This window comes from Myotis daubentonii, chromosome 2 (genome assembly GCF_963259705.1).
Source record: "Myotis daubentonii chromosome 2, mMyoDau2.1, whole genome shotgun sequence".
Classification (NCBI taxonomy): Eukaryota; Metazoa; Chordata; class Mammalia; order Chiroptera; family Vespertilionidae; genus Myotis; species Myotis daubentonii.
The window spans coordinates 66,629,186-66,645,466 of NC_081841.1; the positions used below are offsets into that span (position 1 = coordinate 66,629,186).

The 16,281-nt window shown below is 39.3% G+C and overlaps 1 protein-coding gene across 2 annotated transcripts in view; it reads right to left on the reverse strand.

Moving 5' to 3' along the window:
- Nucleotides 1-7,993: 7,993 nt before the first annotated feature.
- MDM1 (Mdm1 nuclear protein) overlaps nucleotides 7,994-16,281 on the reverse strand; it is a 44,761-nt gene continuing 36,473 nt past the window's right edge. For both annotated transcript variants that reach the window (XM_059683541.1, XM_059683540.1), the window contains 3 exons: nucleotides 11,898-12,147; nucleotides 10,103-10,162; nucleotides 7,994-8,781 (listed from right to left, as the gene is read on the reverse strand). In XM_059683541.1, coding sequence (XP_059539524.1) covers nucleotides 8,672-8,781; nucleotides 10,103-10,162; nucleotides 11,898-12,147 — 420 coding nt within the window. In that variant the 3' untranslated portion in view covers nucleotides 7,994-8,671. The remainder of the gene's footprint in view (nucleotides 8,782-10,102; nucleotides 10,163-11,897; nucleotides 12,148-16,281) is intronic.

A 16,281-nucleotide genomic window follows, 5' to 3' on the forward strand; every position in this document is an offset into this window, starting at 1 on the left:
GTCAAATGGGAGTTCCATTTTAATTTTGGCGGGAAATTACATACTGTTTTCTACAGTGTCAGCCTTAATAATTTTTACTTGCAGGAGACAACATTCATAAGATTGTTCTGAAAATTTAATTCAATAATGTAGGCCAAGGACAAGTCACATAAAATGCCTTGATTCCTGTTACTTCTCTTCCAATAATAGCTAGAGTTTGCTGTGTACAAGTCACTGTGTATGGAACTACTCATGGGAGCTATTCAATAATGTGTATGGAACTATTCAATAACTTGCCTAAGAGATGACATCAACATTTCAAAACGAAGACCTAAACCCAGAAAGTCAAACTCCACAGCCTATATGCTAAACCACCACATCACTCAAGGAAATGATTTTTTCAAAAAGATATCCCAAGTTTATTAATACTGTGTTGCTTTTACTTACCAAATGTTTAGAACCTTATCAACTAAAAGGCTTCGAGAAGTGGTTCTCAACTAGTTGTGCAAAGAAACCCCACGGGGTCTTATGACTTTCTTTTTTTAAAAAAAATATATTTTATTGATTTTTTACAGAGAGGAAGGGAGAGGGATAGAGTTAGAAACATCGACGAGAGAGAAACATCGAGAGGCTGCCTCCTGCACGCCCCCTACTGGGGATGTACCCACAACTAAGGTACATGCCCTTGACTGGAATCGAACCCGGGACCCTTGAGTCTGCAGGCCGATGCTCTATCCACTGAGCCAAACTGGTTAGGGCTCTTATGACTTTCTTAACAGGTCAAGTGGTGAGTCTAAAGCTCAGGCTACAAACTCATGTGTGCAAAAAATCACATTTCACTCATTTTTCTCTATAACGGGACTTAACTTTCTTTCAAGTCCCATTCAGGTGGGTGGTAGAATGGAGTCCAAGTCATCACAATCAATTATGAATCTCTCTCACTTCTCTATCATTCCTGCTCACCAGTGAGGGCAAGGAGGAAACTAAGTCCTCTATTGTCACCACACTTTTATCTGCTGAGATATACATCTTCCTGGCTGATTGGTGATCATCAAAGCCCACAGACATGGCTCCATTTCAATTACATCTGAGCCCTTCTCAAAAGCACAGGATAAATTTGAGTGCTCTCTCACGCCATCGGCGGCCATGGGAAATTCTGGGGTACTGTTTGTCTTACAACCTTTCTACTGAAATCAGCCGCAGTCATTCCTACTTTTTGTCAAACATGGGCTAGACAGATTTCCAAAGGGTTGCCACTTCTCTAGACTCTACCTAGGGAGTGAAACAGAGATCCCCTTTCTTCTCATAGTTCCCAAATCAGTGGTGTGCTGGTAAATGTTTATCAATCAGTTCTCCAAGAGGAGAAGTCTTGATTTGTTAAAATTTCCAATGTCTGCAGTATAAAGATTCCCTCCATGGCCAATTTCAAGCTCTCAAAGTGAGAATATTGACGGTGCCACAGTTGGTTCCCACGAGCAGGTGCAGCCAGCTCCAGCACACCATTGCCCCAAACTAGCTGATCTCAGACTTCTAGCCTCCAAAAATGTGAAAAAATAACTTTTTGTTGTTTAAGCCACCCAGTCTGTGATACTTTGTCACGACAGCCCTAACAAGCTAATACAATATTTAAAAAATATATACCCATTTTCACAAGGCCAGTAGGTATGGGATGGTCCTCAGACTTTTAGAACTTGACTTCAGACACTAGGAGTGCCCCTCCCTCTGCCCCCCAGATTTCATAGTGCACCTCTGCTGACCTCCAACTGCAGCCCCTGCTCTCCTCGGCCTGAGGGCTTTCTCATCCCTTTCTTCCAGCAGCAGTTGCCAGGGCACTTATGCTATTAATGCTTATTCACTTCCCTCCCCATCCCAGCATCCTTCAGCCAGTGACTGACAGTGCTCCCCAACCCTTGGTGCTGAGATATGAGCTCCCAGAATGTTCTCAGCTGTACTACGCTCCAGTTAGCCAGCATGGTAGCCGGTTTAATAATACACCTCTTTACTGGATACTTCTCTGATTAATCTCCAGAGTACATGCATTTTCTGTAGTTGTTTTCAATATGAAAAGCATCCTCTGTCTTTTCTCTAACTTCTCTTTCAAGTCCCATTCAGATGGGTGGTAAGATGGAGTCAGTGGAGAGAATGCTTGAGGTCTGGACAAAAAGATGACAACGCCATAATACGCCTGTAAGGGTTGGCCCTCCTGGCAATTTGGCCACTGCCCTAAATTCCTGTATCACTTGCTTAAAATACTAAGTTAAAATAATTTCTATTCCTCCTGGAATCCCTCACCTTTTTAAAAATAGAGCAATTTTATCAAATAAGCTAGAAATAGTAGTAATTACAATTATTGAGTTCCATGTGCCAGCACTAAGTGCTTCACATGCTTAAAATTATTTCTCACAATAACCGTTTGAGACAAGGTATTATTATTCCTATTTAACATACTCCCTAATTGGTGCTCAGAGTAATTAGGCAACCTGCTCAGGGTCACACAGCTAAGAAGTGGCAGAATCAAGATTCAAACACTCTTGGTCAGATTCAAGCGTATAAGCTGTTAAAACAAACACTGATGGATATTTCTTTTTCTCAGCTTCTTTGTGGCCTTGTTAAGATTGTTAAAGAAAATCTATTATAGGAAGACTTATGGAAGTTTACTCATTCAGCCAGAGAAAAATATGGTAAGATACTCTAACACATTTGATCTTGTATCATCGCCACGTCTGGATTTGAGACACCTTGCAGAGGCCACAGAAAAGACGAGTTTTAAAGTTAACCAATGCCTTGGACCCATGGAAAACCAGAAGGCAAAGATAGGGCAAACACTTTTTAAAGCAGGTGGGCAGAGGGAGAAGCTTACAAGACTTATTACAGTTTTCTTTTAATTAATGCACCTGCAATAAATGATACATGGCTGTGTGTTGGTGTTGTTAACACACATGTAAACACATAACACGCACACACAAACCATACACACTGTTTTATTGTGACTTGGGTTTATCATTATTAAGAACTAGGAGTTTAACAAAGGGAACCTGATGCCAGAAAAGAAGAGGAAGACTCGCTTGCTGGATATGCTGACCTTCAGAGAGAAGAAATGGAAAATAGTTGTCATAGAAAATTTGAAAATTCGTGACGCATGAGTGAAAAATGATCTTTCTCCTTATATGGAATTAACAAAAAACAATTGCTAAATGTCTGGTAACTTATTTTTCAATTTGTGATGGATTTAAGATTAAGTGGATGATTACCTGAAGAGACACTGAGATTAATGTGTTGTGCATGGCAGAAAATACCTGTGCAAATTTTGCTTGCAGTTTTAATAAATGAGTGAATGAATGAACATAATCACAGTTTATAAAATGAGGATCATCAGATGTTTTTCTAGGAGCTTCTCTAATCACAAGTATTTAGCTCTTAATTTTTATTTTTATTATGTTATTTCAGTAATGACTAAAGAACTATTGGTATATTGGTATATTAGTCTCTACTATTCTGTATTTTTATGTTTATTCAAATTTTTAAAATCTGAATGAAAATTTTTTTCTTGATCCCCACATTTTAATTCTAAATGGAAGAAACTGCCATGTTCTTAGAGCATGGATCAGTGCTGTTTTTAACATCAGCTACCATTCACAGTAATTAATTTATGATTAATGTAGGGCTATTGTTTATGCCAGATTATACTCCCTAGTTAGTAAAGCCCTCCAGATGTTTCATCTTGCAAAACTACAAATTAAAGTTTCTAACATTATGGGTTCTTTGGAACCAAAAGTGTGAGTATGGTCATACAAACCAATTTTCAATTTTCTTTGGATTTTCCATAACCTTAACGGCTTTGACCTAAATAATTTTTAACGGGAACAGCGAATGCAACGGTACTCATTGTGGGAAAAATTTTTCTGAGTGATAAGCCCAAACCATGACTATACTATAATGTATGAATATAAAGCTTCTATATTTTTCCACAATGTGTGGCATTTTACATTTAGTTTAGATTTTTCTTCTTGAAATTATAAAACTTTAAGTTCTAATTCATCTTTTTAAAAAATTACTTGAAGCACGGTAGGAAATCTTTGATATTGGCTGCACATTCATCCAGGAACCAACCTTACTATCTTTCCTTTCATCAGTAATTAACGTGGGTCCTTTATCTTTGCATGGCCTGACTCATACCTGATAAGATCTCCGATTCATGGTTATACTTATACAGTTTGCACCTATCAGGTAATTGATTCCACTTTCTGGAGTCGCTGAGTCACAATACTGTAGTCACAGACTTTTTTGCTTTACCACATAACGGAAGCAGACAAATCATTTCAGCACTCCTGCCCCAAATGGCCTCTGTGTGAGCTAAATGTAGGTCATCACACATAGACTATGATGCGAGATGCCACGATTTCAGGAAACACTGCCTCCTGCTTTCTAAAACACACCTTTTTCTCTCACTGTTTTAAAGATAATTTGCCTTCAACACAATGGAACATTTTGAATTACATAACATTGACTATATGAAACACTTTTACAGACCTTAAGCCATTGAATTGTGAATTTTGTAGATGAGGAACACAGGCTCCAAAGTTTAACCAGTTTGTTCAAGCTTAATATAACCCCAAAGCCATGGTTCCCAAACTACCTGCATATCACAATCACCTGGAATCACATATACAGCATTCCATCTCTGGCTAGTCCCATGGGTGGATCATGGGTAGTTCCTCTCTACAGTCTATTATCTGCTATTTGTGGCTTGTTTTTATTTTCTAGATAGACTTCAGCCAAGAAATGTAACTAAACTATAAAGTACTTATAAAGTACTTTATAAGCCAAGGAATATATGAATAGTATAGTAAATTAATAGTAGCTTATCTTGAGCTGCCTCTTTTCTTTTTTCTGCAGTGGGTTTTATCAGAAAATGAATGGAAAGAAAAGTCTCAACACCAGTAATGGCTGCAGCAGTGGGGCTATAAATGCCCAGGAAGGGTAACTGGGGAGGCAGCCCTGATCCATAGCATTTGCTCACTTCCATGGTATAAATACAGCCACCATGGCAAATTTTAAACTACTGGTTTTAATATCCTGCTCACAAAATTTCTGAATATTTTACAATTGGCCCCCCAAAAAAACAGATTCAGCACACTACTAGGTTTAGAATATATGGGGCAGGGGGGAGGGGCAGGACTGAACAATTTCCCAACATTATCTAAATTGTCCATCAGGTGGTTCAGATTGGTTGTGAACTTCCCAAACATCTATCTGTTGGCCTCATGCCCTGACTTCCAAAAAACCTGAGTGCCCCCCTGTCCTCATCACTCACTCAGTTTTCAAGAACATGCTCTGATATATCTGGGGCATAATGATGGCCTATGGAGCTAGTAGATGGAGCGTTTGGAAGAGAAGTGGATGTCCTCTTTCTCTCTTACCTGCCTTATAGCAGGGGTAGTCCTATGGGAGAGCTGTCCTCCACTATCCTTGATGGGCCTTGTAGGACCAGGGTGGGAATAAAACATGAAATACAATTTCAGGAAGTTTGGCTCTAAACTTGAGAGAAAAGAAGGGGGTGAGTCTCTGTGTCCACTCACCATAGGAGAAAGACACATATGGTCAATGCCAAGTGTAGGATCAACATTAGTGTGAAGTTGAGCAGCAAAGGGCCAAAGATAGCACTGGCCTGCCTTTAATTCATGAGTTAAGCTAGAGGAACAGACTGGCTTCTCAGAGCCCCCACATGACCCACACCCAGCAGGGCACAACCATATCTAGTCCGATGACAGAGACTTCTGTTTCCTGAAGTAGCCTTTGTGCAGCAGAAACTGAGTGATGATGGCATTTTGACAAAGTATGGGCCCTGAGTATGCTAACATGCCCAATGCTACCACATGTAAAAGTACCAAAACCTATTCCAAAACCAAATGTAAATGACTCGGAGGTCATTTACATTTTAGATTACTTGTTCCTTGGTAAATTTCCAAAAATTGGGATAAATATTTTCTGAGTGTCTACAACTACAACAAAGGTACAAAATCCATTCTGGGTAGCCAATTATAACATTGTTCTATGTAAGGACAAACGTGTTGATTATTAACTCAATTTCATTCTGGTTGAATCCATTTGTACAATATATGTATATGCCGTATACTCTTTTTTCCTGACTAGAAAGGTAGGTGTTTCATTTATCTCCTAAGAAAGCAAAGTTAAAATTTTAATTCCCAAATGAATCAACCAGAGAACTGAATCACAGCAGGACTCACAAGTTTAACACTAGAGAGTAGGCAACGTGGGTAGATTTCAAGTAAGAAGACCTAGATTTGATTTACCAGCTGAGATCTTGGTCTAGTCATTTAATCTAAGAGTGTCTTCCCATTTATAAAATGAAGTTTTTTATGTTTAAATCTCTTGATAGCATCCCTAAGCAATTTATCATGTTCTTTATCCTTAATTCTCAAAATCATCCTTCTTAAGAGTTCAGATTCCCAAAGAGATGCAGAGATGAAAGCAAAAATGAACATGCAGTTTCCATATGCATTATTTGTGCATTTTTGTCTGGGTTCTCAACCAGAGAAACATGGGAATCTCAGCATCTAGGATGAAGGTGGGGGGGATAAAAAAACAGGGTGGTAGGTGTGTGCATTTTGGAAAAATTTCCATTGTGATTCTGATGTTCTCTCCCCAATCCAGTTTATGAAATACCAATTTTGACAAAAGTTGTTATCACCACTTTATAATACTATATGTAGGAATGAAATTAACTGCTAAAGGAAATGAGGAAACTTTTAGGATGCTGGAAATGTAATGTTTCTTGGTGTTGGTTTCAGATGTATACATTCTTTCCAAACTCATTGAGCTGTAATTTTTTAAATGATTGCAGTTTATTATACATGAAAGAATATTTTAATAAAACTGATTAAAACACTGAATTAACAATCCCAGCTCCTAAATACCAACAAGTCTCATGAACCATTTCTCTAGTATAAACTATTTACCCAATTCAAATGCAGGTCCTTTGAATTGATCTTTTAGTAGGAGTGATGAAACAATATTGATCCCTCAACATTGCTCTCTCCCCTGGGCCACTGAGTAGGGCTTTTGAGAGGCAGTCAGCAGTACAAGGTGGAGTAATGACCTTGACCTCATGAGAACCACACCCTAACCCATCCAACCCCCGACAGATCAAGTTCATGTGGAGTGATTTATTCCAGTGTGTGACCCCAGACTCTACCGTCTACAGCTTAAGCTATAATTCCTCACTTTACTGTAAATCAGTGGTCAGCCATTGAAAACTCTGTCCTAGCCAACTAACCATCTCTCAGTTCCAAATTAATATGCCTCAGTAGACATTTATACAGAATCCAAGGTGATTTGTGTTCAAAAATCCACTTATACACTAACTTATAATTTTTATTTCCATATTTAGTGCCTTCATAACTTTTTTTATCAACAAACTATTTTAAAAGGTCAGTGAAATATAAGCAAATAATTGTATGTCCACAGTTCTTTATAACCTCATGATAATGCTAAGATCTTTAACAAACTTACTGTGAATCGATGATTTTTGTATAGCACTTTTGACCAAATAAAGCAATTTAGAACAGATTGTTTTCTAACCAATAAGCACAAATAATCGTATATTTTATCTTCAGTACCTTTTACGTACTATCATAAAGCTTTTCTGTATTGTTATAAAAACTCTATTTTAAGAAAATTAAATTTGTCATGATTTACAAGGTAAAGTCAGAATATGTCCCTATGACTGAAGAAGTACAGTCAAAAAGTTTGTGTTAAATTTTTTAAAAATTATTCTGCCTTGGAAATTCTATATTTTTCTACTTTTATACAAAGATATCATGGACTTGGTTTCATTGCATTTGGATTGATGCAAAAGCACTATAACATTTGACTAACCTATTATGAGTAAAATGTTTCTAAAAGATAATTATCTGTCCTAGGTACTAACATTTTGGAGGAGCCAAACACTTGAAATAAACAGGGAATTGAAATACTTGATTTTTATTTTGAAATATCTACAAAGTTTTAGTTTTCCATTATACAAATAATTTTTCAAAATTCAGACATTATTCAAATATAAGCCAGTACTTGTACAAATAGAATACACATAAAGATAAAAAATATACATATTCTCTCAGCAAACTTTGTTACATAAATAAGAAAGATATGTACAGCTAATATTTTAAATCTAAAAGTATCTTAACATTATAACCACATACGGAAGTTACTAAAAAATAAACACTACAGAAAAATAAAAGAGCAAAATATTCATTTTATGACATCTACAATTATAAAGATAATAGAAGCAATCTTAGGGAAATATATACTTCACACTGGAATCTTAATTTTTACTTCACATAGAATATTTTTTGGATAGGTAAAATTCACAATTCTACCAACTATCCATAACACTAAAACAAAAGTTAGAACATGTGAAGAACTTTATAATCTATGTCTTTATAATTTGGAATAGATGTAAAAAGAATTCTTTAAAAGTTAAATTTGTGTAAACCTGTGTCAAAATTTTCCAAGTAAATTGAATTGGCTATTGAAAATCAAATAGTTCTTCTTAAGTAGGCACTGTTAGGAAAAAATCCAAATACTTAAAAAGTCTTAACAGAATAAAGCAATAAAGAAAAACTGTGCTAATAGTTCCCTAAATAAAAGCAACTCAAATAGGTGTGTTTAATTATGTTTTGCCCCAGAAATTCTCCTTCCTTTTCCGAGCTCGTGCCAGAGTTTGAAAAGCCCGGAGACTGGAAGCTGCAGAGCGAGCAGAAATCTCAGATAATCTGTCGTCTGCAATGAAAAGAATTATAGTCAATGCAAAAAATATCTCTTATAAAAATATTGTTTTATAATAGTAACAGAAAAGTAAAAGCATCAAGCTTTGTAACGTCAATATTGACTGACAGAAAAAAGTACTCTATTGAAATATAAGATACTAATATTTTCAGGACAGTTCATAGTAAATTTACCAAGTTTACCATATTCAGAATGAAACATTTAAATGTTAAATGAGCATTCTGTCTCCTTCCTGAAATCCCACAATGTCATCACCTCAACACACGGCTTATGATTTCAGTATTACCTGGAAACAATTCATCATCAGACTGTCCTGCCCTACTTTAAAAAGTACAGCTGCTCTGAGTGAAAAGCTTTTTAAAACTTCTTAAAAACAAAATTCCATAGCTTAACATGGTATTTATATCACATTTCTAAAATAATCTTACTTAATGTAGAAATATTATTTGACTTTAATATGCTACCTTTCATTATTACTGAAATTCCTCACTCTGAGTAAGCAAATCTATTATAAGATTATTTGTAAACACTGTTCTTCCATTAAAAAGAAAACAGATTTGTAATACTTTAAGCAATAAAAAAATTTTTTAAAAAAAGAAAGAAAACAGAACTGGATTCAACTTGTCCAGATATTTGCACTTTAAACATAATAACTTAATTTCCAGCTCACTAAATTCTGAAAAAACGTCCCAAACTTGCTAAGAGGAAAGACAACCTTTAATGTACATGAACTTAAAATACATAAAGTATTAATTTAAATTTACTTTCAAACCCCAAATTTACAAATTCAGTAATTTCATATTTCTAAGGATAAATTAAAATTGTCATTTTAGTTGTTCACATCAAGAATTCAAAATTTCTCCTGCCACTATTAGAAACAAATGAATTTGTCATCATGAAAACTACACAGAAAAAAAAGCTCATTTTTCAAAATTGTATTTTTTTTAGAATGAAAAATTGATAAGAATATATCGCATTTGGAAAAATAATGGATACAATGCTAGGCCAAATTCCACCTACACCGGGGGGAAACAGAGAGGGTATGGACCTCAGTGTGATCTGAGGCTCAATCTTTTATCATCCGTTTGCCTTAGAAACTATTCACTGGGCCTTTAGGTCTCAGTTTACTCATTTGTAAAATAGAGATAACTTCACCTCCCTCATAAGATTTCAAGGATCCAATGAAGTAACACCTGGTGGAAGTATTTTGGAAAGTATATAGTGCTGATGAATTGTAAGATAATTATACTATTATAAACTAAATGCCATATAATAAACCTCATAGTTTTATCTTGTTATTGGACTATGGAAATACCTTCATCATTATAGGCTTCATGCTGCGGTAACTGGAAATTGTTCTTCCTTGCTTTTCCCACTTAAAAAAATAAAAGGCACAAGAAATTATCTTTCAAAGCTACCCAACAGTATATCTTATTTATAGCAAACCCTTAGTGAAAGTAAGCTATCAAAAATTTTATTAGCCCTAGCAGGTTTGGTTCAGTGAATAGAGCATCCACCTGGGTACTGAAGGGTCCCACGTTCAATTCTGGTCAAGGGCACATGCCTGAGTTGCAGGCTCAATCCCCAGTAGGGGGCGTGCAAGAGGCAGCCGATCAATGATTCTCTCTCATCACTGATGTTCCTATCTCTCTCTCCCTCTCCCTTTTTCTCTGAAATCAATAAAAATATATTCTTAAGGCAACAGTGGAGGTAAACCAAGAAGCAACCATTTTGTTCTCCTCATGGCTCAGCATTTGGGAGTACTGAGTAGCACTGAAAGTTGAAGTGAGAATAAGACTGAACCAGGAAACTGGTTGGATACTGGAAATACTGGGGGAAACGCTGTGTAAAGTGTATGATTGTCTAACCACTATAATGTACACCTGAAACCAATACAAAATATTAAAAGTAACTATAATTAAAAAATAAAAACTTAAAAAAAAACAGACTGCCAGATCCTTATTTAAATTTGCACAGGTGGGTAACTACTCCTCTCCCAGAAGAGAAATGGAGGTTTCATCTCTAAAGGCTTATCAAAGCTACTCTGAGATCATATATATTAATCTTCTGAAAGAGATAAAACATGTGATCTACAAAATAAAAACAGGATGCTGTATACAAAAAATTCAGTGTTAAAAAAATTCTTAAAAGTTAAAAATATAGGCAAATTCTTTTAAAAAACTCAGAAGAAAAGGAAAACGATAAAAAATTGTAACCCTTTCAAATTAAAATAAAAAGACAGAGATGGCAAATAGGAGGGGTAAGGTAAGAAAATATGATCATGGTCACCGGGTCAACACCTGAATAATCGGTGTATCAGAAAAAAAATGAAACAGAAAATGGAAGGGAAGAAATTACTGACTAAATAATTCATGAAAATGTCCCAGAAGTGAGGAACTGAAAAGACCTACTGAGTATCAGCAAAATGAATGAAAAAAGAACTACATTGAGGCCTTGACTTACGAGTGTCCCGACTAACAAGTTTTTTGAGACACCAGCTGTCTCTCGGCCGATTTTTTGCATTGAGTTGATAGAGTAATTTGAGTTAACGAGCTCCTTAACGAGGTCGGTCTCGGAAGGAATTAAACTCGTAAGTCAAGGCCCCACTGTACTGTAAAATTTCAGATCATTAGGTATAAAGAAATGATCCCAAAAAGCTTCCAGGAATAAAAAAGACACATACAAAAGATGGAAAATAAAGAGAGTATCAGACTTCTCAACAGTAATGGTATAAGCTAGAAGAGAGCAGAGCAATGCCCAATAAAACTAAAGGAAAATAATTCATTGAGTTCTATACCTAGGCAACATTTAGCAATGTATGCAGACATTTTTGGTTGTCACACCTGAGGAAAGGGTGCTATTGTCATCTAGTGCATTGCCTGTATGTGTATGGGAAAGAACTTGAGACACACCTCACGATTATACAAAAGTAACCTTGGGTACAGTACAATGAACTATTCCAAAGATTAAATTCCTATTTAAAGAAAATACACTAATTAAAAAACTAAGTAACATAATTTATTAATACTTAGTAGATACTTATAGCCTTTGTACCTACACGTGTAAGACTTTCATTTTAAAAGACAAAAAATTAAAACCAAAATAATTACCATTATGCTGAAATTCTGGATCTCTCAGACAGCCGTTAATTCGATGACAGGGATGCCAGTAGGACGAAGCACAGGGTGGAGAAGGAGACCGCCCAGACTTGTTTGTTAGATATTCTGGAATTTTTGAAACTGGAAGAGTGGCTTCAGCAAATTTGGTGATATTAATTTCAGAATCTTCTCTTAAAGGCAGGGGATCAACTGTTTTTATACCAGCAGCTGGAGAAGTCAGAGCTACCACATGACCTTCTTTCTAAATGACCAAAAAAAACACAAACAAAAAAACACCACATGTGTGTGTGTTTACATATATGTGTGTGTGTGTGTATAAAACCTTTAAATACACACAAAAATATCTATAATAATAAAAGCATAATATGCTAATTAGGCCAGATGTCCTTCCGGAAGAAGCCAAGTCTGCGAGAGAAGCCCGAATCCCGGGTGCCAGAGGGAAGTCGGTGCCAGTAGCCAGGGGAAGGAAGGCCTACTTGCACGAATTCTGTTCATTGGGCCTCTAGTCCTATCTAATAAAAGAGAAACATGGTAATTGGCTTTGACCGCTACCCTTCCCATTGGCTAATCAGCAAGATATGCAAATTAACTGCCAGCCAAGATGGCGGCCGGCAGCCAGGCAGCTTGAAACTAACATGAGGCTTGCTTGCTTCAGTGACGGAGGACTCCAACGTTCCCCGCCTGCCACTGCAGGCCTCTGAGCTGGCGGCAGTTTGAAACATAGTTACAAAAATAGAAGCTGAACAAAACCCCAGAAACCAGCTTTCAGCTAGCCGGAATCTCAGATCTGGAGTTGATAGAGTTTCTATTGTAGAACCTAAACAAACCAGATACCTGCTTTCAGGAGCGGAGGCCTGAGAGCTGGAGCCTCAGAACTAAAGCTGGCTCAGAATAAAAAAAAAAAAAAAAAGAAAAAAACGAGCGATTGGGAGCTTCAGTCCCAGCCTGAAAACAGCCCTCAGCCCCTCACCCAGACTGGCCAGGCACCCCAGTGGGGACCCCCATCCTGAAGGGGGTGTGACCAGCTGCAAACAGCCATCATCCCCTCATCCAGACTGGCCAGGCACCCCAGTGGGGACCCCCACCCTGATCCGGGACACCCTTCAGAGCAAACCAGCCAGCCCCCACCCATGCACCAGGCCTCTATTCTATATAGTAAAAGGGTAATATGCCTCCCAGCATCCCAGCAGAGCCGTGAGGTCTCCCGGCACCAGGATCAGCATGACAGGGGGCAGCGCCCAAACCCCCTGATCGCCCTGTGGCTCTGTGTATGACAGGGGGCGGGGCCACAATCTGCCTATCGGCCCTGTTCTGCTCCTGACAGGGGAAGGCGCCCCAACCCCTTGATCGGCCCTGCTCTGTGGGTGATAGAGGGCGGCGCCCTAACCCCCTGATCCGCCCTGCTCTGTGCGTGACAGCGGGGAGCTCCCCAACCCCCTGATGGGCCCTGCTCTGTGCGTGACAGGGGGCAGCGACCCAACCCCCTGATTGGCCCTGCTCTGTGCATGACAGGGGGTGGTGCCGCAACCTCCCCATTGACCCTGCCTTGAGTGTGACAGGGGGCGGTGCCCCAACCCCCCAATCGGCCCTACCCTAAGCGTGACTGAGGGTGGCATCGCAACCTCCCGATCCGCCCTGCTCTGTGCATGACAGGGGGCGGCGCCCCAATTCCCCAGTCGGCCCTGCTCTGAGCCCGACCAGGGGCTGCACCTAGGGATTAGGCCTGCCCTCTGCCACCCGGGAGCAGGCCTAAGCCAGCAGGTCATTATCTCCTGAGGGGTCCCAGACTGCGAGAGGGCAAAAGCCAGGCTGAGGGACCCCCCTTCCCCCCCCCGAGAGCACAAATTTTTGTGCACTGGGCCTCTAGTATTACTATAAAAGCAGTAGGAGAATATGGGGAAACTTTATGTAATGTCCATATGGGGAAGGTTTTATAAGCCTAACAACCAATATAAACATATTTAGCTATAGAAAAAATATATATAAACATTAAAAAATAAAAGAAAGCCCTAACTTGTTTGGCTCAGTGGATAGAGTGTCAGCCTGCAGAGTGAAGGGTCCCAGGTTCGATTCCAATCAAGGGCATGTACCTTGGTTGTGGGCACATCCCCAATAGGGGGCATGCAGGAGGCAGCTGATCAATGTTTCTAAATCTCCATCCCTCTCCCTTCTTCTCTGTAAGAAATCAATAAAATGGAAAACCAAGATGGCGGTATAGGTAATCACCGGAGATTGCTGCCTTGCACAACCACTTCAAAACTACAATTAAAAGACGGAACAAACATCATCCAGAACCACAGGAAGGCTGGCTGAGTGGAAATTCTACAACTAGAAGGAAAGAGAAAAGCATACCAAGACTCAGAGGAGGTGCGGTGTGGAAGTAAAATACAGAGGTACAGAGGGGCATGCGGAGAGGGTTGGCGGCTGAGGACACGGTTGTCTTTTTCAATCGGGAGGGAGTCTCAAGCTCTGAGCTCCAGTTCCGGGCGAGTCTCTGGGGACCCAGACTCATAAGGGAGAAACTGGACTGTCTGGCATTGGTCGGAAGTCAAGGGCGGCTTTCTCTGGGGGGGGGGGGGGGGGGGGTGCTTGAAGCGATTGCCGGGACACTGAGAAGCAGGGCCTCTGAGGGTAGGACTGAGAGCAGCCATAACTGCTAGATCAACCCTGTTGATCCCCTGGGACCCTGCCCTGCCCAAGCCCTGCATGGAGGCTTTTGCATATGAAAGGCCTGGCCCTTTGAAATCTGATAATTACCTAACAAACTGCAGCTGGCCCAAGGCCGCAGGGCAACTTGCATTGCGTCACAGCTGGCTCCTGCTGGATAGCCTCAGGCAGAGGCTAGTTTAACACCTCCTTAGAGATCCAGGAGCCAGTGTGCCCGGTGGTCAGAGTGGGACCATCCAGATTGCAGCTCCTCGGATTCATAAAGGACACACTCAGGGGGCAGACTCAGTGACCATCAAAGTCCCATTGAAGCAAGTATTGTCCCAGAGGGGTGTCTCCAGCACAGAAGTTCTCCCACTGCAGACACAGCTGATTCTCACAGCCAATTGGCCTGGAGGTCAATCCCTCCCAGTGTTACCTTTACCTAGAACAATCAACGCTTAACTACAACAAGACTGTGCACAAAGCCCACAAGGGGGTGCACCAAGAGTGTCTACCTCAGGTAATTGGGGAGGCTGAGCCACTGGGCCTTATAGGACTCCTAGTACAGAAAGCCACTCTATCGACACAGAGAAGCATAAAAAAATGCGGAGACAAAGAAACAGGTCACAAATGACAGAAATGGAGGAAAGCAAACGACTGGATATAGAGTTCAAAACCACACTTTTTTTTTTTTTTCCAGAAATTTTCCATTCCTTCAAAGCTATTTTAAAAAGCAAACAGAAAAGGGAGGAAGGAAAGAAGGAAGAGAGGAAGGAAGGAAGGAAGAGAGGAAGGAAGGAAGGAAGGAAGGAAGGAAGGAAGGAAGGAAGGAAGGAAGGAAGGAAGGAAGGAAGGAAGGAAGGATTTCTAGTATAGACTGAAATCCTGAACCAAAACCACACTTTTAAGGTTTTTCAAGAATTTTCTAGAAACCGCTGATAAACTTAATGAGACCCTCAAGAAGTCTAATGAGACCCTCGATGTTGTGATAAAGGACCAACTAGAAATTAAGCATACACTGACTGAAATAAAGAATATTATACAGACTCCCAACAGCAGACTAGAGGATCCCAAGAATCAAGTCAAAGATTTGAAATACGAAGAAGCAAAAAACACCCAACCGAAAAGCAAAATGAAAAAAGAATCCAAAAATATGAAGATAGTGTAAGGAGCCTCTGGGACAACTTCAAGCATATCAACATCCGAATTATAGGGGTGCCAGAAGATGAGAGAGAGCAAGATATTGAAAACCTATTTGAAGAAATAATGACAGAAAACTTCCCCTATCTGGTGAAAGAAATAGACTTACAAGTCCAGGAAGCGCAGAGAACCCCTAACAAAAGAAATCCAAAGAGGACCACACCAAGATACATCATAATTAAAATGCCAAGAGCAAAAGACAAAGAAAGAATCTTAAAAGCAGCAAGAGAAAGACAGTCAGTTACCTACAAGGAAGTACCCATATGACTGTCAGCTGATTTCTCAACAGAAACTTTGCAGGCCAGAAGGGAATGGCAAGAAATATTCAAAGTGATTAATACCAAGAACCTACAACCAAGATTCTTTATCCAGCAAAACTATCATTCAGAATTGAAGGTCAGACAAAGAGCTTCACAGATAAGAAAAAGCTAAGGGAGTTCATCACCACTAAACCAGTATTATATGAAATGCTGAAAGGTATCCTTTAAGAAGAGGAAGAAGAAGAAAATGATAAAGATACAAACTA